Here is a 25653-nt window from a genome sequence, read left to right as displayed (position 1 = left end):
AAACCTTCCCTTCCCAAACCTTCCCAAACCTTCCCTTCCCTTCCCTTTCTCTTTTCTTCTCTCTCTTTGTGTCTCTGGATCCCTGTAATGTTGAATATTGTCATTTCCTTGGTGTATTTTACTTTGCCTTCATGTTACAGCTGAAGAGAGGGTTTTCCTTCCCCACAGTGAGGCTGTTTTGATGGAAACAGTCAGTTTTGGAATCAACATGTTTGTCTGAGCACAGGGATCAGCCTGAGTTGCTCTGAGCAGGTGTTAAGGAAAGGGGTGGGATCTGGTACATTGAGCTGTTGATGAGCTTTGAAGGTTAGGAGCAGGTTTAGATGCAACATGCAGGGCTGTGCTGAATGCTTAGGCTTGGTATTAGTCACCCAAAGGAGACACAGAGAGTGATGAAAGTACTGAAGTGATTTTCAAAGGGGGAAATGTAACAAAATATAATGGAAATCATTGTATAAGTTCATAATCAAGGATGAATTTTAAGAGGAATCATTAGAAGTAAGGAAGAAAATCATAGATGTGATTGAAGTGAAATGAGATTCCTGGGGGAAGTAGATCCCATCACAAATCCCTGGCTGTGGGAGGGACCATGGGCAGCTGGGGCAGTGACAGAGCCAGCAGCTGAACCTGGTCATGCCATCAATTAAACGGCGCAATTAGCACGTCAGATCCACTTATCAGCTCGGGCCTGGTGTCCACTCTGTGCCTTTGGTAGCCAAGATAAAGCTCAGACACCATGAAATCAAACTGAGTGGAAAGGGGCACCTTTCCAACCGCTCCAGTCGCCGTTTGCCGGCGGATCCGGGGCCGTGGCACTGCCAGTCCTGTCACCACAGTGCCAGTGGAGGCCAGCTGAGCACATCTCCAGTGGGACTGAGCCTGCCCTGAGTGCCCACACTGGGGGTCACTTTGGTGTCACTGCAGCTGAGGTGGCTCTCAGCACAACCCCCCCCTCAGCACTGCCAACCCTCCCTGCAGCCTCCTGCAGCTTCCAGGGTGTGCAGCTGCTATGGCTTCTCCCTGAGATCTGTCCTTGGCTTCATGGGCTGCCAAGCCCTTGTTACCTGCTGGGAGTGTGAGGGAATGAGGGCAGTGATGCCCCGGTGATACGGGTTGCCAGAGACTGTGGCATCTTCTCCACGGTGCTGCCTGTTTGCTCTTGATGCTCTGGTAGAGGTCAGTACCAGGAGGACCTAATATTTCTTTTTTCAGTGCCTTCTCCAGCCCCTGGGCAGTGGAGGAGGCACTGGGAAGAAGGTGGGCAGCAGTCGTGGATACAAGTGTCAGTCAGCCCAGGGGCTGCCCAGAGATGGGGGAAATATCTTTAAACTACTCAGCAGATCTTCATGAAGGGATTTATTTTATTTGTTTTCCCCACTGGATTCCGTTTTCTGGGGGTCTCTGAGGCTTGTTAAATGGGCAGCCTGTGCTCCAAGTCAGGCTCTGGGAATGGGGCATCTCCTTCTCCACGGTGTTCCCTGTTTGCTGTTGATACTCTGGTAGAGATCATTACCAGGAGGAACTAATATTTCTTTTTTCAGTGCCTTCTGCAGCCCGTGGGCAGTGGAAGAGACATTAGGAAGGAGTGGGTGGAAAATGGTCACAGATGGAGGTGTCAGTCAGCCCAGGGGCTGCCCAGAGATGGGGGAAATAACCTGAAACTACTCATCCAATACTCATAAAGATATTTATTCTATTTATTTTATTTATTTTCCCCATTGGATTCCATTTCCTGGGGGCCTCTGGGGCTTGTTAAATGGGCAGCCTGTGCTCCAAGTCAGGCTCTGAGAATGGGGCATCTCCTTCTCCACGGTGCTGCCTGTTTGCTGTTGATGCCCTGGTAGAGGTCAGGGCCAGGAGGAGCTAGTATTTCTTTTTTCACTGTGTTCTCCAGCCCCTGGGCAGTGGAGGAGACACTGGGAAGGAGAAGGTGGGCAACAGTCACAGAGGTGTCAGTCAGTACACCCTTGGATGGGGGAAATATCTTTAAACTACTCATCCAATACTCATTAAGATATTTATTTTGTTTGTTTTCCCCATTGGATCCCATTTCCTGGGGGTCTCTGGGGCTTGTTATCCAACCTGTGCTCAAAGCCAGGCTCTGGGAATGAGGGGGGATTTACTGGAGTTTTCTCTCTGTCAGATATTTTGGGGTTGATGCTGCCAAAGTGCCTGAGTTAGGTGGGGTTGAATCTGTGGGTAGAAAGTGACAGTTGCTATTTCTTTTCATAAGCCAGCTGCTGGTTTTATCCTTTTTTGAGGGAAGCTGTCTGCAGAGTATTTAGTGTTTCTCCTAATCCTGCTGAAGGGATTGACTTGGTTCTTAGGAACTGCTGTTTGGGGTAAGGTGTCCAATAAAATTACCCTTTCCACTGACTTTCTAGGACTAGAGTTGATAAAAAATGGCAAAGTTACATTCAAAATGCCTACAATTTATTTGCCAGTGATTCCTCCTGTAGCAGAAGCTGCCCTGGCTCCAGTGGTGAGATCCCCTGGGAAGTGTTAATGGCTCTGAGTGATTCATCTCTCTGCTCTCTGCTGTCACTGGGTGTTATCTGTGCAGGAGCACACACACGCAAGCTGCTGGGCTTGGGAGCAGCTCCTGTTCTTCCCTGAACATCCCATCCCATCCCTCGGGGGTGATTTATAGCCAGGGATGGCAGGAGACTGGGAGGACAATGTGCTCCATCCCCTGCAGATCAGTGTGCTGGCCATGGCCTGCCTGGTTGCTGGGTTGCTCCTCTGAGTGGTGAAACGCACCCATAACCTGTATTTTTGATCCTCTGGTTTTGGCTGTCTCTCAGGGCACCTCCTGGGTGTCTGTTCCTCTGCTTCTTCCCTCCCCGGGGGAGATGCAAAGCACCTCTGGCACCTGCTCATCTGAAATGAATCTACTGAAAGGCCACTAAGGCAGGAGGAGGGAGAGGTGGGGATGATCCTGAGGGAGCAGGGTTGGCCTTTCCCCACTCCAGTCCTCTGGATTTAGAGCTCTGGGGCTAAACCTGGAGGAGTTCCAAGGCATTTTCTTCGGTCAGGGCTTCAATAAAGAGATTCCTTTCCTGGTATTATGCTTTTATAATTTATTCCAGGCTTTGCTGGAATGGAAGTTATCAAGCATTTATCTGTCCCTGGGAAGGGGTGTCAGTCAGAGCTTGTTAGTGAAGGAGAGGGAGAGAAAACAGCATTTAAAACAAGTTATGGAGAAAGTGAGGAATGAGGTTTAGAGCACCTCAGAGCAGGGTTGGCCTTTCCCCACTCCAGTCCTCTGGATTTAGAGCTCTGGGGCTAAACCTGAAGGAGTTTCAAAGCATTTTCTTTTGTCAGGGCTTCAATGAGAAGATTCCTTCCCTGGTATTTCTCCAACAGCTGAACCAGTGCACAGCAACCCTGAGCTCCCAGGTACTGAAAGGAATGGAGTGCTAATTATTTATGTTACCAGAACATTCAGGAAAGGAACTTTCCCTTCGTTCTTTGCTTTCTTTTACACCCAAAGGAATCAGCTGCTTTTATAATTTATTCCAGGCTTTGCTGGAATCGAAGTTATCAAGCATTTATCACACATCTGTCCTTGGGAAGGGGTGTCAGTCAGAGCTCGTTAGTGGAGGAGAGGGAGAGGAAACAGCATTTAACCAAGTGATGAATTTAAAAAGCAACATTTAACCAAGTTATGGTGAAAGAAGAACGAGGTGCTGAGCACCCAGGGCTGGCAGGTTTGTGCCCAGGTCCTCCCCAGCAGCACATGAGCAGGAAAGGTTTGGTGCTGAGCCACCCTGCTCAGCAAAAAGGCAAATTACACAGAGGAACTTATTTAATAAGGTTCTGTTGCACTTACACTTGAGGTATCGAAGGCATCATATCAAATCTCAGTGTTTCTGTACAACCCATTAAGAGACAGAGAGGGCTGCAGATCAAGCCATTCTTTGTGAGGTTATCACCTAAAATCTTCTGGTTTAGCATTATTTTTTAACCTTCTCCAACTGATTTCCTCTCCCAGCACTGTCTCACCCATCACCTCTGCTTTGTTCTCAGCTCTTGGCTGCTCAGCCAGGGAAGCTTGAGCAGGATTGTTGGGATATGCCTGTCAGCTGGCTCCTTTGATCTCCCTATTTCTCTTATTTTTAATGATAATTTTCCTCTTGTTCTGACCTAACTCTCAGTGGCTGCTGGCAGCTTTCAGCTGGAGTGGGGGAAAAAGCAAAACAGAAAGGTGGCACTTTGGCAAATGCCATGGAGTTAATTAAGGTCTTTCCCTCACTGGGACACTTTTCCAGGCATGTCTGGGAGCAGTTTAAGGGACTGGATTGGTGAGCAGCAGTAAATTAGCTTTGATTTTGTAGGGAGAAAAGGCACCATCTCTGTCCTGGCACAGCTTCTGAGCCGCTTTGTTGTGCTCCAGCTGCTGCTGGTGGGTCCTTTGTAAGAGCCCAAGGGCTCCTGGGGTGGGTGCTGACACTGCGACACTTTTAAAGGCCTCGGGGCCTTCTCTGCCCCAGTTCCACTGCTGGGGTGGCCTGTGTGGAGCCCCAGAGCTGGGGGGGGTGAGCCCAGGGTGGGACAAGGCTGCAGCACCCAGCCCTGCCCTGGCAGCTCGGGCAGGAACACGCTGGGTGCCCCCCTGGGCTCCCTCAGCACCTCCCTCAGTCACCTGCAGGACTCAGGTGTGGATGTTCAGAGTCAGAGCTGCCTCCTCAGCCCTTCCATCTCCTGTTTCTGCTGGAGTGAATCCACAGGAGGCCACAGAGATGCTCCAAGGGCTGGAGCTCCTTTGCTCTGGAGCCAGGCTGGGAGAGCTGGGGGGGTTCACCTGGAGAAGAGAAGGATCCAGGGAGAGCTGAGAGCTCCTTCCAGGGCCTAAAGGGGCTCCAGGAGAGCTGGAGAGGGACTGGGGACAAGGGATGGAGGGACAGGACACAGGGAATGGCTTCCCACTGCCAGAGGACAGGGTTAGGTGGGATATTGGGAAGGAATTCCTGGCTGCGAGGGTGGTGAGGCCCTGGCACAGGTTGCTCAGAGAAGCTGTGGCTGTTCCTGGATCCCTGGAAGTGTCCAAGGCCAGGTTGGATGGGGCTTGGAGCAATCTGGGCTAGTGGAAGGTGTCCCTGCCCTGTTCCTGCACTGACAGCTGGAACAAGATGGACTTTAAGGTCCCTTCCAACCCAAACCATTCTGGGATTCTGTGATTTTGCACCAGAAGTGACCTTGTCTAGCAATGAGCTCTATTTTTCTTTTCCTTCTCCGGGTAAAATCTGACCAGGGCTGTTTTACTTTCCCAGAGTGACTGAGCCCTGGGCAGAGGGAGCAGTGCCAGCCCAGCTCTGTGCTCATGGCTGGTTTGGGTGATGTGCCTGTGGTGTGCCACAGTCCCTGGGCCAGCTCTGCAGCCCTGGGGCATGGTGGGTTGTGGGGTGCCCTGTGTAGGTTGGCTGGGGGCTGCCAGTGCCACTGATGTGGGAATTAATGACTCTTTAGGGTTTGTTGACTGGGGAAGGGGGTGTGAGTGTTCCCATAGTTTGGGCAGGGTGTTTTAACATTAAGCCTGTTAGGAAGAAAACTCTGGAATGAAGATTCAAGCCATTGGAAGATTTACTGGCACCAAGGGGGTAATTGCTGGTGTTTCCCATTGCCTCCCAGTTTCTCTTTGAATTTAAAACAAACCAATAATTGTATCAAGCCCCCCTTCTCTCAGCTTGTACCACAAGGCAGGGCTCTGCCTGGTGACAGCACAAATCCATCTTGGCTCTCTGGGGACTGATTGTGCCGTCAGGAACAACATCCAAGGTGGATGTTGAAGATTGTCTCTTGACTTGCAGTGATGTTCCCACACTGCACAGGTTTGTAAGTGAGCAATTAAGGTGTGAGGATGGAGGGGAGGGAGAAGAGGAATGAAATCACTGGCATGGGTACAGAAGATGGAATTAGAAGTCTCTGCATGGGATGGTTCTTATTTAAATTGTCTCCTGTTGCTTGTGCTCAAACTGCATCCATGGAGCTGATGTAATGGGAATTTTAAGGTCGTGAAAATGTGGGAACAGGTGTCCTATGGAATGGATACTCGACTCCTCAGGTCCTGGCTGGCTTTTGCCTCTTACCATCCAACATCTCAGCGTGTTTTTTTCCTGATCTCCAGCACCTCCTGCTGAGGGAGTCTGGCCCTTTCCGCCCAGCAATGCTGATCCTGCTCTTCCCTGGCCCTTGTTTGGCAGCAGGGCTAAGTCAGTCAGTAAGTCAAGGACAGGGATTTGATCTCCCTACACAGCCACATCCCCCTCCTCTGAGTTTGCAGGCATCCTGTATAGCACAGAGCAGAATTATCCATCTTATTTTAAAAAAATTCTGCTTTTTCTTGTGAATTTTTTTTGTGGTAGCTGATCAGTGCTGAATGTTCAGCAGCCTGTTATCAAGGAACCAGGAAAAAGGGCTCCTGGGCAGGAGCAGATGAATCCTGGGTGCACCCTATGGGTGCTCTGAGCATCTCTGTGCCCCAGCACAGGACACCTGCTGTGCCTGGGAGCTTAATATCCCTTGGGATTCACTGCCTGAGCCTGGTACCTCCTTCCAGCCCTTCCCACGGCCTCTGGCAGTGCTGGAATCCCACTTTTCAGCCGGGTTTGTGAGTCCCTGTTGCTGCTGGGACTCTCAGGGAAGGGTTGGCCAAGCACCTGGTGATGGTCAGGGATGGGTGCCCACAGGCAGCACCTTCAGCAGAGGTGGGCACACAGGGGTGGCATTTGATCCCAGGTAATTGGGGGCTTGCAGACCCCACTGGTGGACTGGGTGCTCACCCACTTCCACCTTGGCAAAACAACCTGGGGACAGAGACAGCAAAATAAAGGCAATTGCTCCTGAGGGCTGTAAATGGTGCAGAGGGTGGAGAGCTGGTAGGAGGGTTTGCTCTTTATTACCTGCATGGTTTCCTTGTCTGAGAGAATTATTTAAGTTGGAAAAGACCTGTAAGATCATCAAGTCCAACTTTTAGGGGAGTGCTGCCTTAAATTAAGAATATTTTTGCTGAAGCACCATAGGAAGTGCTGCAGTAAGTAGTGAATGTGGCTTTGCTGGTGGGGCAGTGTCTCTCTTATAGAACCTTTGCTTAAGGAGCTTCCATCATTGTGGCTTGTGGACAATATTTCTTCCTTTGCTACACCCTCAAATGGTGAAGACATTTCCTTTTGAAGAGTCATTCTGGTTTGGGGGCTGTATTTCCTATCAGAGTTCATATCAGGATATCATCTCAGAGTTCACACATTGTATTTCATATCAGTGTATCAGACTCGCATCCTCCTCTCTGAATATTCTCCTCAAAGAAGATGCTCTGAACAAAGATTAATTTTGCACACAGAGAGTAAACTGTACTACCAGAAGCTGCTTCGGGTATTGGGGAAACACCAGGCATCAGTACTTGAGAGATTTCTGAATTTATTACCGGGAGAAGCTCTGGCAGCTGATTTCTGGTGTAACTGAGGGGTTCATTTCCCTCTCTCCATCACCTTCTGGGAAACAGGGCAGCGTTTTCCTGTATCACGGCTCTTTAGTGACCACATGATGTGTCAATGGCCAAATAAGCAGGCAGAGATTGGGGATCCTTTGATGGTCTGAGCAAGGCTCAGCAGCTCCGGAGGAGGGTGTGAGTTAATGGGGTTCAGTGCACACCACTTAAACGTGACCACAGGTATAAAGTTTAAAGCATCTCCACTATTTGCTGGTTTTACATGACAATAATCCATGCTTTGGAAGGAGGAATTTGCATTTGAATCTCAATTTTTGCCCTCTCTCCCTGTTTTTTTTTCAGGATTCTGGCGACTGCTGGCACTGATTTTGACCTGAGGACGCTGCGAGCTGTGCGAGTGCTGCGACCCCTGAAACTGGTGTCGGGAATCCCGAGTGAGTGTCAGGACAATGTCACCTCACAGCCTGAGGGGTTCTGGGGTTTGGGGGCTGTTACATGCTTTTCTGAGCAATATTTTCTCCCCCTGTGTCTTGGCTGGCTGTGGCTCCTGCCCTTGCCAGGGTCGGATTTCCTTTCACCCCACTCTGTGCTCAGCCAGCTCATTTCAGCTCTGCCCTCCCAAATTTGTAGGGGAGGGGCAGGGATCGCTCCTGGGACCCCTTTGCCTTTGGGGGTGAGTTAATTCTCTGGGGTGTGAAGACCCGAGACCCAAATTCTGCAGCTTTCAGGCCCCCAGCCCCGAGCTTGGGTGTTCTGATGGTTTTGATCAGATCTCGTGTTGGGGATATTTTCCTTTAAATAAGGGGACGGAAAAATGAAGGGAAAGAGCAGGTGGGACTTGGCTTTTTCTACTCAATAGGCAGCTTCCTATATTTTATGTGTTAAATGAAAGGTGAATGCTCCAGTGAGGAGCTGCATCCTGCCTTGCTGATGCCCTGAATCCATCCCAGTCCTCACACCGTGCCTTCCTGCCTTTTTATTTGTCCCTGTCCCCTCTGCCTGCTGCAGTCAGGAGTGGGTTTCAGTTCTGAAGGAGGAACAGAGAGGTTTGACCCTCCAGCAGGAGCTGCTGAAAGGGAACTGCAGCTTTGTGGGATGCTCTGGTCTTGCCTATATTGACCCCTTGGCAGCCAGTCAGTCCCATCTCCTCCTGGGTCACCAGCTCTACCACCTCCCTGGCTGCTTCAGGGCTGACACTTTGGTGCTGTGGACACCCAGCAAGAGGTGATGCTTTGTAATCACTGCACCAAAATTTCCTGCCATCGGCATTTTTCATGGGCAGGGCTTCAGCCTGAATTCCCACCCAGGAGGGGTCCTTGGCTAGGCTTGGGAAGGGTGACATTTATTGTCAGGATTTCTAATAAGATGCTGCTGGCTGTTTTTTCATGGACTTCTTGCCTGTGCAAGGTGTGGTAATGACAGTCTAAGGGTGACAGAGGAGGGAGGTGGCCCCTCAGAGCTGTCCCCCCAGCAGGACTTGTTCTCCCCCGTGGTGACGTGTCCTGACCCAGCACAATATTTTCCCACAATATTTGCTCTCAGGTTTTTAGGGATGCTGTGAAAACTGTGGCTTTTCCCCCCCCGTAGCAGATGTACAACCCTGAGGTGCAATCACACACAGCCACGTTTACACTTTCCTTCTACCCCCATAGTACTTTTTCCATCCCTTTTTTTCCTGCGTGTCCCCATATTGACCTCACCAGTGCTGTCCAAGGTGGCAAGACAAGGATGATCCTTCTTTCTCCTCCCCTTAGGACAGGCCACCAAGGCAGCTGCTGCTTATCACTGCAGGTTTTTTGTTGTGGGCATCTTTTTGCCATTATCTCTCCAGCCTCTCCCTTATCTCCCCTGGTTTTAATTGAAAATGAGCTTTAGTGCTGGTGAAAAAGCTTTGGATGGACAGCCCTGGAGACAGGGATTGTTCCTCCAGGAGCAGCATCGTGGCTGTTCCATGTGCTGTGGAGGGAGAGGCAGCTCCTGGTCAGCCCAGCACCCTCTGGGACAGGGGAACCAGAGCCATGCCCAGCTCTGCTGCTGCAGGACCTGCCTCGAGAACCTGGCTCAGCTCCAGGCTCAGTGTCTGGCTCAGGAAAAACCCTTTTTGGGTCTCTGATGCTTAAGAACCCTTTGAATCTGTCACCTGAAGAAAAGACATCACGAAAAGATAACTCCTGATTGTCTCTCCTGCTCTTGAACTCCTCGTGGCTGTGGCATCATTTTTAGGACCCCCTGGGAAGAGCAGCATTGGTGGCACTGCCAAGCCTAAACTTTCCCTCAGACAGCCCCTCTCTCCTGCCTTCCCTCCACCCCCAAGCCCTTGTTTTTTTTCCCTTCCCTCCCTGACACGTTCTCCTTGTCCCCCCAGGCCTGCAGGTTGTGCTCAAGTCCATCATGAAGGCCATGGTGCCCCTGCTGCAGATCGGGCTGCTCCTCTTCTTCGCCATCGTGATGTTTGCCATCATCGGGCTGGAGTTTTACATGGGCAAGTTCCACAAAACCTGCTTCTCCAACGAGACAGGTGAGCTTGGAGCTTCCCTCCCCTCCCAGTGTGTCATCAGGATGCTCCTGGTCCCCTTCATCTCCTCAGGATCTTCCTATCCCGCTCTTATGTTGCTTTTCCTTCACCCTTTTCCACGTTCGCTGCATTTTCTCTGCATTTTCTCCCTCTTTAAAACCAACTCCAAGAGTTAACAGGAGTTAACTCATCCTACATTCATTAGGACAGATTCTCCTCTCTGTTATACCCCCACAGCACTCCTGGGCTGCTCTCAGTCTACACAATAATGAGAAAAAGGTGCTTAGGGCCTCCTCTCATGGAAGAATTTTTTCATAGTAGATATACAGAACCAAATTCCTGTTGTTTCAGCTTGCTGAAAAGTGGAGTCTTTTTAATTATTTATTTTATTATAAAAGCAGGGTTTTAAAAATTATTTATTTTATTATAAATTTTATTTTAATTTTATTATTTTAATTTTTAATTTTATTATTTTATAATAAATTTTAATTTTAATTTTATTATTTTTATTATTTTATTATTTTATTACTTTTATTTTTAATTTTCTTATCTTATTATAAATTTTAATTTTTATTTTATTATTTTATTATTTTTATTTTTTAAAAATAATTTTTATTTTATTATTTTATTATTTTATTTTTTATTTTTTATTATTTTTATTTATTAATTTTATTATTTTATTATTTTATTATTTTTTATTATTTTAATTTATTTTTTAAATTATTTTTTCTTATTTAGTGGTGTCTGTTCACATTCTCATTGAGTTTAAGCCAGCGAATGTTAAATTTCCTTGGAAGGTTTCTGGGGAATTTGCATGGGTATGAGAAAACTTTGGTGGGAAACAGTAAACGATTGGAAAGACTGGGAGCAAATGAAAAATGAAAGGACAATAGGTGGAAGGTAAGGAGTCCTTTGATGGAGAAAGGATAAAAAATAACTTTCAGAGAAGGACAAGGGACATTGGGCACTGAAGAGTAAATGATGTGTCTGCCTGTGATGGAGTGAGAAACCCCAGGAGATGGAGGAGGAGAAGAATGATTCCCAGAGTCCCTTGGCTGGGACCAGCTGCCAGGTCAAATCATGGAATGGGTTGGGTTGGAAGGGACCTTAAAGCCCATCCAGTTCCACCCCGTGCCAGGGGCAGGGACACCTCCCACTAGCCCAGGTTGCTCCAAGCCCCATCCAACCTGGCCTTGGACACTTCCAGGGATGGGGCAGCCACAGCTTCTCTGGGCAACTGGGCTGTGCCTAGAAGAAAATATTGTTCTTGTCTTCAAATCACTGCATTTTAAGGTAAAAGCAACTGTCTTCAAAACACAATCCTGTATTTTTGTTGATTTTCACTAGTAGGTCTTAATTTATTTACATGCATTCAAATGATAATAAAACAACATCCCTGCCAAGTCTCTGGGCACCCTCACAGAGCTTTCTAAAAGCAACATGGAAACAGTTGAACACACTTGATTCACACAGAGCTTTGGATGAGCTTCTGGTCCTGTGGAATGTTAGGAAAACATTCCATAGGAACATAAGGAAGAATTTCGCCTGCTGGTGCAAAGCTCTGTGTAAACTGGAGGCAACGAGGATGGGGAAGGGCCTTGATTTGAAGCTGTGGGAGGACACTGAGGGCACTTGGGGTGTTCAACTGGAGAAGAGGAGACTGAGGGGAGAGCTCATGGCAGTTCCAGCTTCCTGGGGAGGGACAGAGGAGGGGCAGGGACTGAGCTCTGCTCTGGGGGGACCAGGGACAGCACCCAGGGAATGGCTGGAGCTGTGTCAGGGCAGGGTCAGGTTGGATCTCAGGCAAAGGTTCTTCCCTCAGAGGGTGGTTGGGCACTGACCAGGCTCCCCAGGGCAGTGGGCACAGCACCAAGGGTGCCAGAGTTCCAGGAGGGTTTGGACAACGCTCTCAGGGATTGTTGGGTTGTCCTGTAACTTGGACTGGATGATCCCCGTGGGTCCCTTCCATCTCAGCATATTCCATTCCATCCCTGCATCCCATGACCCGGCACCTCAGTGGGAGGTGATGGGATCAGCTTCCCTGAACCCCCTCCCCGCGGGTGTGGAAGGTGTCTGTGCACCCCCCTGTCCTGAAGGGCATCGAGCACCTCTGTCCCGAAGTGCTGATTGATGTCGTTGGCTGAATTACGGGGATCAATCCCAGCTGCTGGGCGGGAAATGGTGTTTCTGGGAGGGAGATGCGGGGAGGGTTTCCTGGCGCTGCAGTCCCTGGAGCTGCAGAGCGGCCACAACCCATCAGCGGAGCCTTTTAAAACCTCATCAGCATCTCCAAAGAGGTGCATTAACGAGCCGCGGGCTCCGAGCGGGCCGGAGAGTGGAAATGGGAAGCTCATTAAAGAGACGCCTCTGCCGGAGGGGAGGAAATGAGAGGAGGAGGAGGAGGAGGAGTCGCTCGTGCTTGTGTCTGTTCCAAATCCCCAAAGTGAGCGAGCTCCTGGGATTTTTCCTGGAATCGGGAGCCACATGAGAGGTACCAAGTGTCACCTCAGCGCATCAGGAGGGGAACCAAGTGGAGGTGTCAGCAACGAGTGCTGCTCTAACCCTGCTGAGCCCGCAGCCCCGGGCGGGTCAGGGATAAACTGCAGCGAGGAGGGATGGTGGGGACCAAAATGGGGCAATTTGAGCTCTGCAGTGTGGAAATACAGCTTTATTGGAATAAAAATGGGTGAAAATCAGTGTTAGCTCAGCGGGTCAGAGCAGGGTGCTGACAACACCCACGTTGTGGGTTTGATCCCTGCTTGGGCCATTCCCTTCAGAGCTGGACTCGATGATCCTTGTGGATTCCTTCCAACTGTGATGGCAGAGCATGTTCCAGTGGATACCTGACTTGTTTCCCTCTCCCTGCATCCTCCATTCTGTCCTGTTTTCCTGACTCAGGATCATTTTTAAGCAGCTCACCCAGCCCAAGTGCCCTGAAGCTGCTCCAAAACAGAAGGGCATCACGTTTATTTCCCATTTTTCTTTGAGATTCCCCTTTTCTCTGCCTTCTCCAGCCATGGGGCCAGTTCTTTTCTTTTTTTTAAAAAAAGAAAAACCCCCACCCAACCCTCTGTGAACTGAATTTTCACAGCATTACCTGGCAGCAAGAAGCCAAACTGAGATGAAACTGGATCCCCTTTTAATGCACCCTCACAAACGATCTGCACAAGCCAGATTTGATATTTTCTTTTTGCAGCCTTCTCTCACTAAGCCCTCGTGAAAGCCTGTGGTGACCCATATGGGAGCTGGAGCTTTGCCCTGCATCAAGGTGTTGAGTCAACAGGAAAGCGTGTCACATATAAATATATATATTTATATATATATGCACACATTCTTATCCTGGTCCACAGTGACAACCTTGTTTTCCTCCTGCAGCCTCTGCTCTGTGGAATGTTTATTCCTAATTCTCATTAGTGCTGCTCTTGTTTCCCCCCTGGTGAATTGGATTTTGTGCAGTTTGCTGCTCCATTACCATAATGTGTCGCTTTAAAAACCCTTTAATGCTTCCCCAAATTGCATCTCTGTAAATAGGAATATTACTTAGCATGTTTGGTTACTCTGAAAACTCAGCACTTTAATTTTCCCAGCTGCTCTGGAGGGCTGAAATCCTTCAGGCTTCACCCTGGAAGGTGCTGAGCACCCTCCTGGCCATCCCTGGTGGTCCTTCATTGACAGATTCACCCACCTTTGCCTTCTCTGGGTGTGAAATGAAACCCAGCAGAGAAGCACCATCAGCTGGATGCTTTCCCTGCCACATGGAGCAAAAATGTGGCACTTACAGAGGGGCTGGAGCCCTCAGTCCACCCTTCAGGCTGCTGTGGTGGAACTCCCTTATGAGAAAAAGGGCCTAATATCTGTACCTGGACAATTCTGGGGCTGTCCACAACCAGATCTTTCTTGACCCAGAACCTCCCCTTCAGCTTTAATGTTATAGTGTCAATATTAACCCTTGGCTGTGCTGTAGGAGGGTGTTTGAATTAGGTGCTATCCCCAAGCCCTTGTTTTTTTTACCACACTTTGGGGGGTTTTTGTGGTGTTTCTCACATACAGCTGCTCTTACACTGTTTGCAGGCCTCTTAAACATGGTCAGCTGTCATAAGCTGGAAATTCTTAGCAGTTTGGGAGCCTTTTCTGCCAGGTGACAAGTGCCAGGATGAGAGGAAACGGCCTCAAGTTGCACCACGTGGAGATTAGGGAAAATTTCTCCACTGGAAGGGTGGTCAGGCACTGGAACAGGAAAGTGGTGGAGTGATCATCCCTGGAAATGTTCAAAATCCTGGGGATGTGGCACCTGGGGATGTGGTTTATGGTGAACATTGTGCTGGTGCTGTGATGATGGTTGGACATGAGGATCATAGAGGTAATTTCCGTGATTCCATGACATGAGGTGGGGCAAACTATAAATTATGGGCACTCTGCTGTGCCCTAAACCATCTCTTACACCACAGCAGCAGATAAATGATTACATGGGCTTGATGACTTTATAGTGGAAACCCAAGATGTGCCTGATGTCCCCGCAGTGCCACAGGGAGGGTCCAGCTGCTTTCGTGGCTTCAGGTGGTAACTTTTCTCCCCTCTCTGCAGGTGATGAGGTGGGAGATTTCCCTTGTGGAGAGGAGCCCCCTGCCAGGCAGTGTGAGAGCGGGACCACCTGCAGGGAGTACTGGCAAGGGCCCAACTACGGCATCACCAACTTCGACAACATCCTCTTCGCTGTGCTCACCGTCTTCCAGTGCATCACCATGGAGGGATGGACAGACATCCTCTACAATGTGAGTCTGCTGCAGGGCCTGGAGGGCTCCTGGGGTGCTCTTGTGCCTTGTGGCAGTCTGGGAAATGTTGTTCTGGAAGAAAAAAGGGATTTAATTTGTGTATTTTCTCGTAGCACCTCACTCTGCTTTTTAAGAGGATTGTTCCTGTTTTCCTGGGGGTTGTTCTGCAGGTGCTGTGAGAGCCTTTGAGCCACCACCATGGCCTGTGGGGGTTTGAGGTCATGTCCAGAGAAGGGCAACGAGGCTGGGGAAGGGTCTGGAGCACAAGTGCTGTGAGGAGAGGCTGAGGGAGCTGGGGGGGCTCAGCCTGGACAGGAGGAGGCTCAGGGGAGACCTTCTCACTCTCTGCAACTCCCTGATAGGAGAGAGGAGCCGGGGGGGGGGTCGGGCTCTGCTGCCAGGAACCAGCAGCAGGACAAGAGGGCACAGCCTTGAGCTGCCCCAGGGCAGGTTTAGGTGGGACATTGGGCAGAAGTTGTTTGCAGAGAGAGGGATCAGCCCTTGGAATGGGCTGCCCAGGGAGGGGGTGGAGTGCCCGTCCCTGGAGGTGTTTGAGCAGAGCCTGGATGTGGCATCAGTGCCATGGTCTGGGTGACAAGGTGGGGTTGGGTCACAGGTTGGACTTGATGATCTCAGAGGCCTTTTCCAACCCAACTGATTCTGGGATTCTGTAATTTGCTTTCCTGTAGCATGTTTTGTGTCAGTGGGGTGTTGCCAAGTGTAGGAATTGCTGTGGCACTCCAAGGTGCTGCTGTGGGATGGGTGGGTGAGCAGGAGCAAGTTCTCACAATGTCCTGTAGTAAATCAGTAAATTACCAAATTGCACAACATTGGGTGGCAAAACCAGTGACTCCTTAATATTTTGTACCTGGGGCTTTGCTCTCTTGAGGAAGTCTCTTCCTCTCTTGGGTGCAGCCTTTGTGATCAAACTTTTAATTTCCATCAGTGAGCAGCATCAACTGGACCTCAGCACTGAGGGCCAGGACTAGTTTGGGCAACTCCAACACAATTTTACGAAGCCCTACCACCCACCTTCACACCTGGCACCACCCTGTTGGCTGTGAAGATGGGGCTGAATTTCCTCACAGGGGTCTTTGCTGACAGTTTTTGTCAAAACCTCTTGTTTGCTCAAGTTTCCCAGAGCAGGACAATCTCACCCAGTTAGCAATGACTGACCGACTGCTGCCTTTCAGGCAGTGCAATGCTCTTGTTTGAGCTGGTATTTTACGTGGGAAAATAACTAAAGTGGGCATTGCTAATGCCCTCCACCCATCCAGTGGCAGGAGGATGGCAGTGTGTTCACTCTGCTTCATTACAGCCTCCAGACCCATGCTGGGCTCTCTCACAGCCCTTCCTGGGAGGGTTTTTGTAGCAAAAGGAAAGGATTTTCATCAGCCACAGTAAATTGCAAGGTACAATTCTACTGGGTTTGAAGCCAATATACCTGATTTATTACCTTCTCCATTCGTTGCTCAGCTTCTCCATTTATTCCCAGTCTCAGACCACTTAGAGTGATCTCTAGAAGGGCCCATTTCCCCACTCCATGCTCCCCCCTCCCTGAAACTTCATCACACAACCAGTTTCTCCCCCTCTCATTCAGCATTCCTGCTCCTTCCTTCCAGTGCCAAGTGTTGTAAGAAAAGCCCATTAGCATCCTGCCTGAATTGATTAATCAATATGTGGTGAATTAGATCATCTTCTCCCAAACTGCCTCTTGTACCACGTGCAAAACCCAGAGCCTACTATTGGGGTATTGATTTTGGGGCTTGCTTTGGAACTCTTACAGTATCATCCCAGACCCCCATTAATCTCACTGGGAACAGGTTGCTGGAGGAGCTGCTGTTGAGTGTTTGTTGTACATCACGTCTGAGACCCCAGTTTAGGTTTTGGTGTTTGGTGGGTTCACTTCTCTGTCAGGTCTGAGGGTCCCCTCAGCTCATGTAAATGATGCCAGAAGCCACCTCTGCCCCCTGTTCCCTGTCCCTGAGTGCTGTGTCACCCCCTCCCTGTGCTGCTCTGCTTGCTGAGGACCTGCCTGTGCTTCTGCTGAGAGAATCTGTGGGTGGAGAAGATGACCCTGACGAACCTCTTCACAGCTTCAGTCATGGGCAGTTTTCTGGCCACTTGGCTTTTGTTTTGGTGTCTTCTGTGCCTATTCTGAGTTCACAAGATTTAAAAAGGAGACAAAAGCCCAAACCACGGGCTGCAGTGGCTGAAAACCCTCTGTGGGGGCTCGTGGTGGGTGCAGCTCTCAGACTACAAGAGTAACAGAAATGCAGCTGGTCACAGAATCACAGGATCACACACTGGCTTGAGTTTGAAGGGACTTAAAGCCTGGCAGGGTCCAGGTCCACCCCTGCCATGGGCAGGGACACCTTCCACTAGCCCAGGTTGCTCCAAGCCCCATCCAACCTGGCCTTGGACACTTCCAGGGATGGGGCAGCCACAGCTTCTCTGGGCAACCTGGGCCAGGGCCTCCCCACCCTCACAGCCAACAATTCCTTCCCAATATCCCATCTATCCCTGCCCTCTGGCTGTGGGAAGCCATTCCCTGTGTCCTGTCCCTCCATCCCTTGTCCTGTCCACTCCCTCTCCAGCTCTCCTGGAGCCCCTTTGGGCCCTGGAAGGGGCTCTCAGGTCTTCCTGGATCCTTCTCTTCTCCAGGTGAGCACCCCCAGCTCTCCCAGCCTGGCTGCAGCCCTTGGAACATCTTCGTGGCCTCCTCTGGACCCCCCATAGCAGATCCACATCTTTCTTGTGTTGGGGACCCCAGAGCTGGAGGCAGCTGTGCAGGTGGGATCTCACAAGGGCCCTCTCCTGACCTGACCACTCCTCTTTGGGTGCAATCCATCCACCAGCACCAGACAGTTCAGCACCTGCACACTGGTGCTGCCTGAATCAGCCTGGTCTTTTCTGGTCCCATCCTGGGTTGATATGGGAAGAAGCTGGAAGGTGTTGCCTCTTGCATCCAGGGCTCAAAAGGTGGAGTTAGTGAATGTGTGTCCTTCTCCTTGGTTTGGGAGGACAGGGTGCAAACCAGCATGTTCAGAGTCAGACAGTGGGTGAGTGTCCCTTGTTCAGGGAGCTTTGATTCCCCATCTGGGTTCTCCACTGCTGAGGAGAATGTTTTTTCCTCAGGAAAATTTTGCAGTGGTGGTGGAGCTCCTTTCCCTGCCAGTCCCAGCCCTTGGGGTCCTCAGGGAGAGCAGCGTTCCCCTGGTGCAGAAGACTCATCAGAGCTGAGCTGTGGACCTACTTTTCATGTTTTGTTTAATTAAGATTTGCAAAAGGCTGTGGGTCCACGAGAGGCAAGATGTGGTCCATGTGAACTGTGATGATGCTTTAGGAATTAAAAAGGCTGGTGCTTTTTCTTCTAGGAACTAAGTAGAAAGCAGGGAAAATTGTGCAGGTCTGGTGCCCCCAACATAAGAAGGACATGGAACTGTTGGAGCAAGTCCAGATGAGGCCACAATGTTGACAAGGGGATAGAGAATCTCCCATATGGAGACAGGCTGGGAAAGTTGGGGCTGTTCAACCTGAAGAGGAAAAGGTTGTGTGGAGAACCTCACAGCACCTTCCAGGATCTGAAGGGGCCTTCAGGGAAGCCAGAGAAGGACTCTTCATCAGGAACTGGAGGGAAAGGACAAGGCGGAATGGGTACAAACTGAAAGAGGGGATGTTCAGGTTAGATATAGTGAAGGAATTCTGTGAGGGTGGGGAGGCCCTGGCCCAGGTTGCCCAGAGAAGCTGTGGCTGCCCCTGGATCCCTGGAAGCGTCCAAGGCCAGGTTGGACGGGGCTTGGAGCAACCTGGGCTGGTGGAAGGTCTCCCTAGTGGAACAAGATGATCTTTAAAGTTCCTTCCAACCCAAACCATTCCATAACTGTGTGAGAGCTGCTGTTCCTCAGCCTCAGCAGGGCCCTTCCTTCCCCCCTTCCCTGCTGTGCCCACAGTTGGGGCAGGTTTGTCACCTTCCTTGTGCCAACCCTCTCCCTTTCTTCTGTCAGAGCAGACAGCCCTGCCTGGGGGCTGTTCCTCAGGGCTGAAACCCCTGTGATGCCAGGCAGTCTGGGACTGGACCCAGCACAGGAATGTTGAGGTTACAACTTCCTCCTTAATGGGCCGTTCATTTCCTTCTGAAAAACGCCAGTTGATTGATTGCTTTGCATCACCAGGGCTTTGTTATTGCTCCCTTCTTCCTGCTGCTCCATTGATTGGGGGGGTGTTGGGGAGAGTCAGGATTTTTAGTGGTGAAGGCAGGGATCAGTCACGGGGTGAAACGTGCCTTTTAAATTCAGCATTAATCGAACTATTTCATCTGCTCTGTCCTGAAAGAAGATTTGAGACTGAAAAAGCTGCTTTGTGGTGGCATCAGGTAGACTGAAGAGTTTGGTGCCAAGTGATGTTCAGGAAAATGGGAGCTTGGCCTTGGGTTGGATGATTTGGGCTCAGGTCTGTCCAGAGCAAGCACTTTATTGGGAAGGGTTATTTAGCCATTTCCAAAGGGTTGAGGTGACTTTCTGTGTGGTCCAGGGACAGCCTTCCTACAGTTTTAGAGAGACCTTAGCACAGGCTTTGCATTAAGCAATCTGCCTTGCAAATATCCATGTTCTTCTCCTGTGATAAATTGAGGAATTAGGAGGGCAAGCAGAAAGCAAGTTGACAAATCTCAGCCCATTTTCTCCTTGCTGATCCATTCTTTGTTCTTACAGAGAGTTTCCTTTTAATTGGGGCCAATGAAAGCTCTCCAGCAAGACTTTGTCTGGAGGGTGATTTATGCTCGAAGTAAAAAAGGCTGAATCAGCAGTTGGGGGAAATGCTTTAATAATAAGCTCAGGAAAAGGCCTTCCTGCATCAACAGCACAAAAGCACTGGAACAATTCCTCCAGACAAGCATTTCTGGGAGCTGTGGCCTGTTTGTGCTCTGAGTCAAGGAGCAACAGGTGATTTAGGAAAGGTGGTGATGGGGAAGAACCTTTTCTCCAGCAAATGGAGTGCATTTACCTCCTGTAATTCAGGGCTTCAATTTGATCTGGGAATGCACTGAAATAGAGAAACTAAACTGTTTCCTCAGTGTGGGAGGAATCAGTGTCACAGCCCAGTGTTCTGAGCAGCACTTCAGCCTTATCCAGTGCAGACAGAGCAGAGAGCCCTCAAGTACAGGCTGAGCATCTTCTGGATCATGAAATTAGGGAAAAATTTAGGGACCACCAACTCCCTGTGGGCCACAATGCTGCTCGAGTACCACATGCCCTGGAGTGGCAAACCTGACCTCTGCAGCAGGGATTAGGCTGGTCCCAGGCTGGTCCAGGGACAGGAGTTGTGTCTCCCCACAGTGTCTACCAGCCTGTGGGAAAAATCCCTCTTTTAAATGTAGAAAGATGGCAGAAACTCAAGGAACAAAGAAACAAGGAAGAATTTATTCAGCGCGCCGGGTCTTTCTCTCACCAGGTTTTTTTCCGGGGAAAAAGACCCTTTGGGTTTAAATCTTATACATTTTATAGTTTCACAAAATCCCACCCTTTTCCAGATCAGTTTAATATATTCATTTTTGCCTAAAAAGGTTTCTTTTCTCTGAAAAAGAGGCTTTCCCTTTCTTCTGATTAGGCTGCAAGGTGTCCTCTGTCAAAGCTGATGGATCTTCCTTTGTTCTTAGCCCAAAGAGAAAAAAGAACCCCTGTGTACAAAAGAGGCCCCAAAAGATTTTAATTTTTAGGAACTTTTGTATCTCCTTTATCCAGCCGAAAAAGACCCTGATACTGAAGTCCAGTTTTTGGAACTTGGATATCTTACAACTTCACGATATGTCTGTATAAAACCCCACATTTTTATTTCTCAGAAGCCTCTACCCTGGTTGGTGCCCCATCCCCACCCTGGTGTGGTGTGGGTGCTGGGGGACACTTTGAGGGTGAAATAAGTGGTACCTGGTGATCAGACTGTCTCCTGGGACTATTAAATTTATTCATCATTTCCCATAAAGTATTTGAATATGCCAAATGTTTGATAGCATGCTTTGAGCACGGCTCTCTGCACTCTGTAACCAGTGGCTGCTGGAGCTGCAGGATGCTGAGGGAGGATGTTCCCAGTGAGGGATTCCAAGCTCTTGGCAAACTAAGGGGTAGAATCTGGGTATAAAAAAACAGAGGCTGAGTGCTGGGGACAAAGACAGAGGTGGGAGGAAATGACGTAGCTGCTGAGCAAGAGAAGCTGTGATGCCCAGTGCTCTGTGTCCAGATCTTCCTCCAGATCTGGTTTTCAAGTGAAACAGTGGGATTTCAGGTCATCTTGTTTACCTCTCCATGTTTGTGAATGACAGTGATTCATCTGTTGCTAATATGGTCTGTCTGGGGGTGTGAAACCTTTTCAAGAGGCAATAGTGCAACTCTTTGTTCCCTTTCCTGTGCAGTAATTCTCAGCTTGGACCATGCAAGACCCTTGTTGTCCATGGTGAAACACTCTCCTGTTTGCAAAGTGAGAAAAACCTGAAAAGATTTGTGCCTGACCACGAATCTCCAATTAAAATAATTATTTTACTATGCTAAGTGGAAGCATTAATCACAAAGCCTGTCAGTGGAGAGGGGACAGCTGGTGGCCTTACTGAGGTACTCCCTCCTAGTCACTGTGAAACTTATAACTCTCCACATATATGGGAGAGGAATCACATTTTCTGTGCTGTTTTGCTTCTGTGGTTGCTTTAAAAATTTCCTTTCCATGAGATGCCTCGATAACATTGCTCCTTTTAATAAATGTTGTGTAGTAAAGAATCACAGGATACCCTGAGTAGGTAGACCCTGGTGTAGACCTATGACTGTGGTGAGCTTGGAGTGCTTTCCACAGTCTCCTCAGTGGTTTGGGAAGATGTTGGAGCTCCTTGCTGTGGTCCCTGCACAAGTTTGATCCTGACACCATTTGATCTCCGTGAGCTGCAGCCGTGCCTTTGACGTGGAGGTGCTCGATGAGCTCCCAAGGAGCTGAGGAGGGTGTTTGTGCTCCCAGTCCTCCCTCAGAAAACCATGGGGCAAACCTGATTCATCTCAGCTTGGCAGAAATGTTGGTGTTGACTTTCAAAGAGCAGGGGTTTCACCTTTTATCTTTTCTCCACAGGAGTTCAAAGCTACGGGGTGGAATTTGCTTTGCAAAGCAGGGGCTCCTTGCAGGAAAGGAGAAATGTCAGAGTGTGCACTCACTGGCTTTTGATATTAATGGCAAGAGATTTTTCATGTTTCTTCTGTTTTCTACTGACAAATATTAGTGTCCAGTGGGTATTTCAAGACCATGGACTGGACCTAACCTAATATGCTTGTAAGTAGGAATGAACAGTTCAAATAAAATATAAGTCTACCTTAAATTAGATGGCAGCTAGAACTTTACCCTCACTGAATTATAACAGTTTATGATTCACTTGGTATTTTTCATTCCCCTTTGTGTCTTTGAATTTCTTTATTCCTATAAAGATAAAGGAAGGAAAGGCTGGGATATGATTGTTCCATTTCCAGCCCAAGACAGAGATGGTTTTGGGGGTGGGATGGTGGCTGTGTTGGGGTTTGTAGGGGCAGGAGAGGACCTGTTTGTGCCAGAGCTCACACATGTCTTTCTGGGGGCATTCCATAGAATCACAGACTTTTTTGGGTTGGAAAGGAACCTTAAAGATGATCCAGTCCCACCCCCTGCCATGGGCAGGGACATCTTCAACTATCCCAGGGTGCTCCAAGCCCCGTCCAACCTGGCCTTGGACACTTCCAGGGATCCAAGGGCAGCCACAGCTTCTCTGGGCAACCTGTGCCAGTAAAAGATTTATTTATGAAGATCAAACTACTGATATTCAATTTTCATCAGCCACAGCTGAAAGTTGAGGAATCCAAGGTGCTGCTCCTCAGGAGGGTTTGGGATGTGACTGACACTGGTTACTTACACTGTGAGTTGGTTTCTTGAACCAAACCCTCCAGGGAGGTTGTGCAAAGGTGCAGGTTGGATGTGCAACAGAAAGCAGAAGGGAAATCAATAACATAAAGCAGCATCCCCTCACCAAGAGCTTTAGATCTTTCTTATGAAGATGGAGCCGGGGGCTCTGTCCCCCTCTGGGGGAGTTCAGATGCAACCAGCAGTGCTCACAGGGCTGGGGAGAAATGTGCCTCCGTGGTCTTGTCCACAGCAAAGGGCCTGTTGTGATTTCTCAGCTTCTCAGAGCCAAGAGCCCCCAACATCTGTGCCCAGCTGGGCCAGGCTGTCAGTGTAACATTCCCCACACCCTGATTTAGGGAGAGGTTTCCCTTGGGGGTCTGATGCTCAGCAGTGCCGAGCTCCTCTTGCCACTGTGCATTTGCTCCTGGAAATGCTCTGGGTGCCCCGGGGAGCTGCCTGGCAGCAGGTGCTGTGTGACAGAGCCAGCCCAGCACGTGTCACCCACTGCTGCTGGGATGGAGAGGGGAGCTGAGCTCCTGTGCTGGAATTGTGCTTTCTCTCTCTCCCTGCAGCTTCTTAAAGCAGAGAAAATCCCCTGGTGTGTTCAGTGTTTATGGCACTCCCTGTTGAGTCAGGGGGATTTTAATTTGTTAATGAGAACCAAGCATCCTCTATGTGCACAGGAAGGATAATTCTCAATCTCTTGCTTCTGCTGCGGGGTTAAATGTTGATTTCTTGTGTTTCAGTATCACCAGTCACCTCCAGGAAAGGTTTAGGAGCAGGCACTGAGAGCCTGGAGCAGCTTTGAGTGCAGGGTTGGTGTTGTAGGTGAGAGTGGAAGGTTTAGATAAAATTTATTTAAAAAGCCCTGTCATTGAGCCACAAGGTGCAAAAAGGACTCCCTTGCTTCCTAAACTCCTTCTCAGACAGGAGTTTAGGTGTGGCTGAATCCAATCTTAGCCTTGGATTGTGTCAGTGGTTTAAATTTAAGGAGTTATAGAGATGTGATTGAACTACTTCTGCCCTGCAAGTTGTAATGATTAGCAAAATGAGAATATTTATACAAAATGAATCATTTATTCTTACAAATGATCTGACAAAAGATCTTAATCAGAATCATTTACTACACAATATAAAAGCTAAAACTACTAGTAGTGTGGTGTAAGATAGGGCAGTGCACTATGTTGAAGCAATTATTGAAACAATTATATTCAAGCTGGCAAAAAGAAATAATTATTAAGTAGAGATTTGATGTAACTCACTAGGTCCTGAATTGTTGGTGTGTAGACCTTTTTCCAGGTGGTTATAGAGGTGTGGATTCCACCCCTGTTTCCTGCTGGTTTGAAGCTTCCTCCTTCCCGTTATGTTGTTACAAGACGAACTTTCCTGAAGTGGAAGGGAGGGTTGTTATTACGTAGAAAAATGAGTCTTTTTAGGTCAAAGTCCATTCATTTGGGTTATCACTTGTGTGTGACAGGCATCAAATTCTCAGCACCTCTCAAGTTTCAGGAATTCTTGGATAAACAGCCTCATCTACCACCCACGGGGAGCTGTCAGGCAGAAACCCAGTGCTGTGAAAATACCCAAACTTTCCATGTCTCAGAACCCTCCCTGGAGCTCCGTGTCCAAACTGTCCTGGTGGACTGGATTTCTCAGCTCCCATTTCCCCAGGGAGAAGCCTCACAGCAGGCTCTGGAGTGTCAGACCTGCTGCTAATGAGAGCTGGTCAGATATTTATAATCCAGTAGTAACATCGGTGTTTTCATCAACAGATTTGTAGTTCAGCTGGAAAATCCCTTGTAGACACTGAACAAGCAGCACAAGCTCCTCCTGCCCAGCTGAGCTGCTCTGTTGGCCCCTGTGAGGGAAAAGCACGTGGAGACTGGAGGGATCTGTCCAACTGATGGATCCTGTGTGAGCTGATGAGCTGTCAGGACAACAATCCTACCCCAGTCGAAACTCTGCCTTGGCTGATATCCATTATTCATGCTCTCCTCCTGGATTTCGGAGGGCTGGAGGGCCTGTTTGCCAAAGGGCTGAATTCCCAGGTCTTTCAGGGATGCAGTGTTGCTGCATGGCAGGCTTTGCATAACTCCTCAGCTGGAAGGTTTTGCAGAAATCCACAGGCATTGTAATAGGAAATGGGGAACGTGCCTCAGGCTAAAATGGTTTCGAAATATTTAGATGCCAAGAGGGGTGTGATGGAGGTCTCTGACCATGCCTGGGCCTCCATCTGTCTGCAAACACAGACTGTCTGACCCTGTGCCCATGTGGACATTCTCTCTAAGGCAAATAGGACTGAGCTTGTTCGGCCCTGGCTGAGCAAATCACCCTGCTCAGAAAAGCACTTGAGCAAATGTGGAAAGAGTTGAAGTGCCTCCCTGAATCTTCTGGGTTTTATTTGATGTCCTGGGGAAGATATATTCAAACTGACTGGGGGGTGGCCACCTCCAGGTTTAACAGGAGACATTTAAGATATACAGCAGGAGAGTGACATCTATCATACAAACTTCAAAGAGCCCCTTCAGCAGAGCAATTGCTCCCTGAAAAGGGCTGGAAACTCTCCAAACAGCGGCACAATCACCAGGGCTTGTCAGGGAGTGAGAACTCCAGCTGAAGGAATTCCCTCCTAGCACTGAGGGTACAAGCAGCTCTCCACAAGCCCCACAATTGCTTTCCCACCCAGGAAGGAAAAGGCAGCTGTGCTTTCAGGAACAAGCCATGCTGCTCCTGCCCTGCCTGCTGTGTGTGGGGCTGAGGGGAGGCAGTGACAGGGGCTTGTTAAGGAAACCAAAAAGGGAGGCCTTGTTTGCTTTGCAGTTCCTGCAGCAGCCCCAAATCCCTGTGGTTTGGTGCTCTGACAGAAGAGGCTGGTGCTGGGGGGGCTCTGGGAGAAGGTTTTTGCTCTTTATCTGCAGCCCACCTGCCCTGGGCACAGGGGAGGGACAAAGGCTGTGAGGGGGATGATGTGGGTGGGCTGGGGTGGGTGGGGGGGTTCAGGGCAGCTCTGGGGGTGC

General features: G+C 49.3%; 1 protein-coding gene across 1 annotated transcript in view; it reads left to right on the top strand.

The window, feature by feature from the left end:
• LOC113950376 (voltage-dependent N-type calcium channel subunit alpha-1B-like) overlaps positions 1–25653 on the top strand; it is a 162088-nt gene that overhangs the window by 97902 nt on the left and 38533 nt on the right. The window contains exons 4-6 of the mRNA XM_027650180.1: positions 7790–7881; positions 9813–9965; positions 14547–14734. Coding sequence (XP_027505981.1) covers positions 7790–7881; positions 9813–9965; positions 14547–14734 — 433 coding nt within the window. The remainder of the gene's footprint in view (positions 1–7789; positions 7882–9812; positions 9966–14546; positions 14735–25653) is intronic.

Source organism: Corapipo altera, unplaced genomic scaffold (genome assembly GCF_003945725.1).
Source record: "Corapipo altera isolate COAL_440 unplaced genomic scaffold, ASM394572v1 268, whole genome shotgun sequence".
In the NCBI taxonomy this organism is placed as follows: domain Eukaryota; kingdom Metazoa; phylum Chordata; class Aves; order Passeriformes; family Pipridae; genus Corapipo; species Corapipo altera.
The sequence above is the reverse complement of the archived record's forward strand: the minus strand, read 5'-3'. Positions and strand labels throughout refer to the sequence as shown.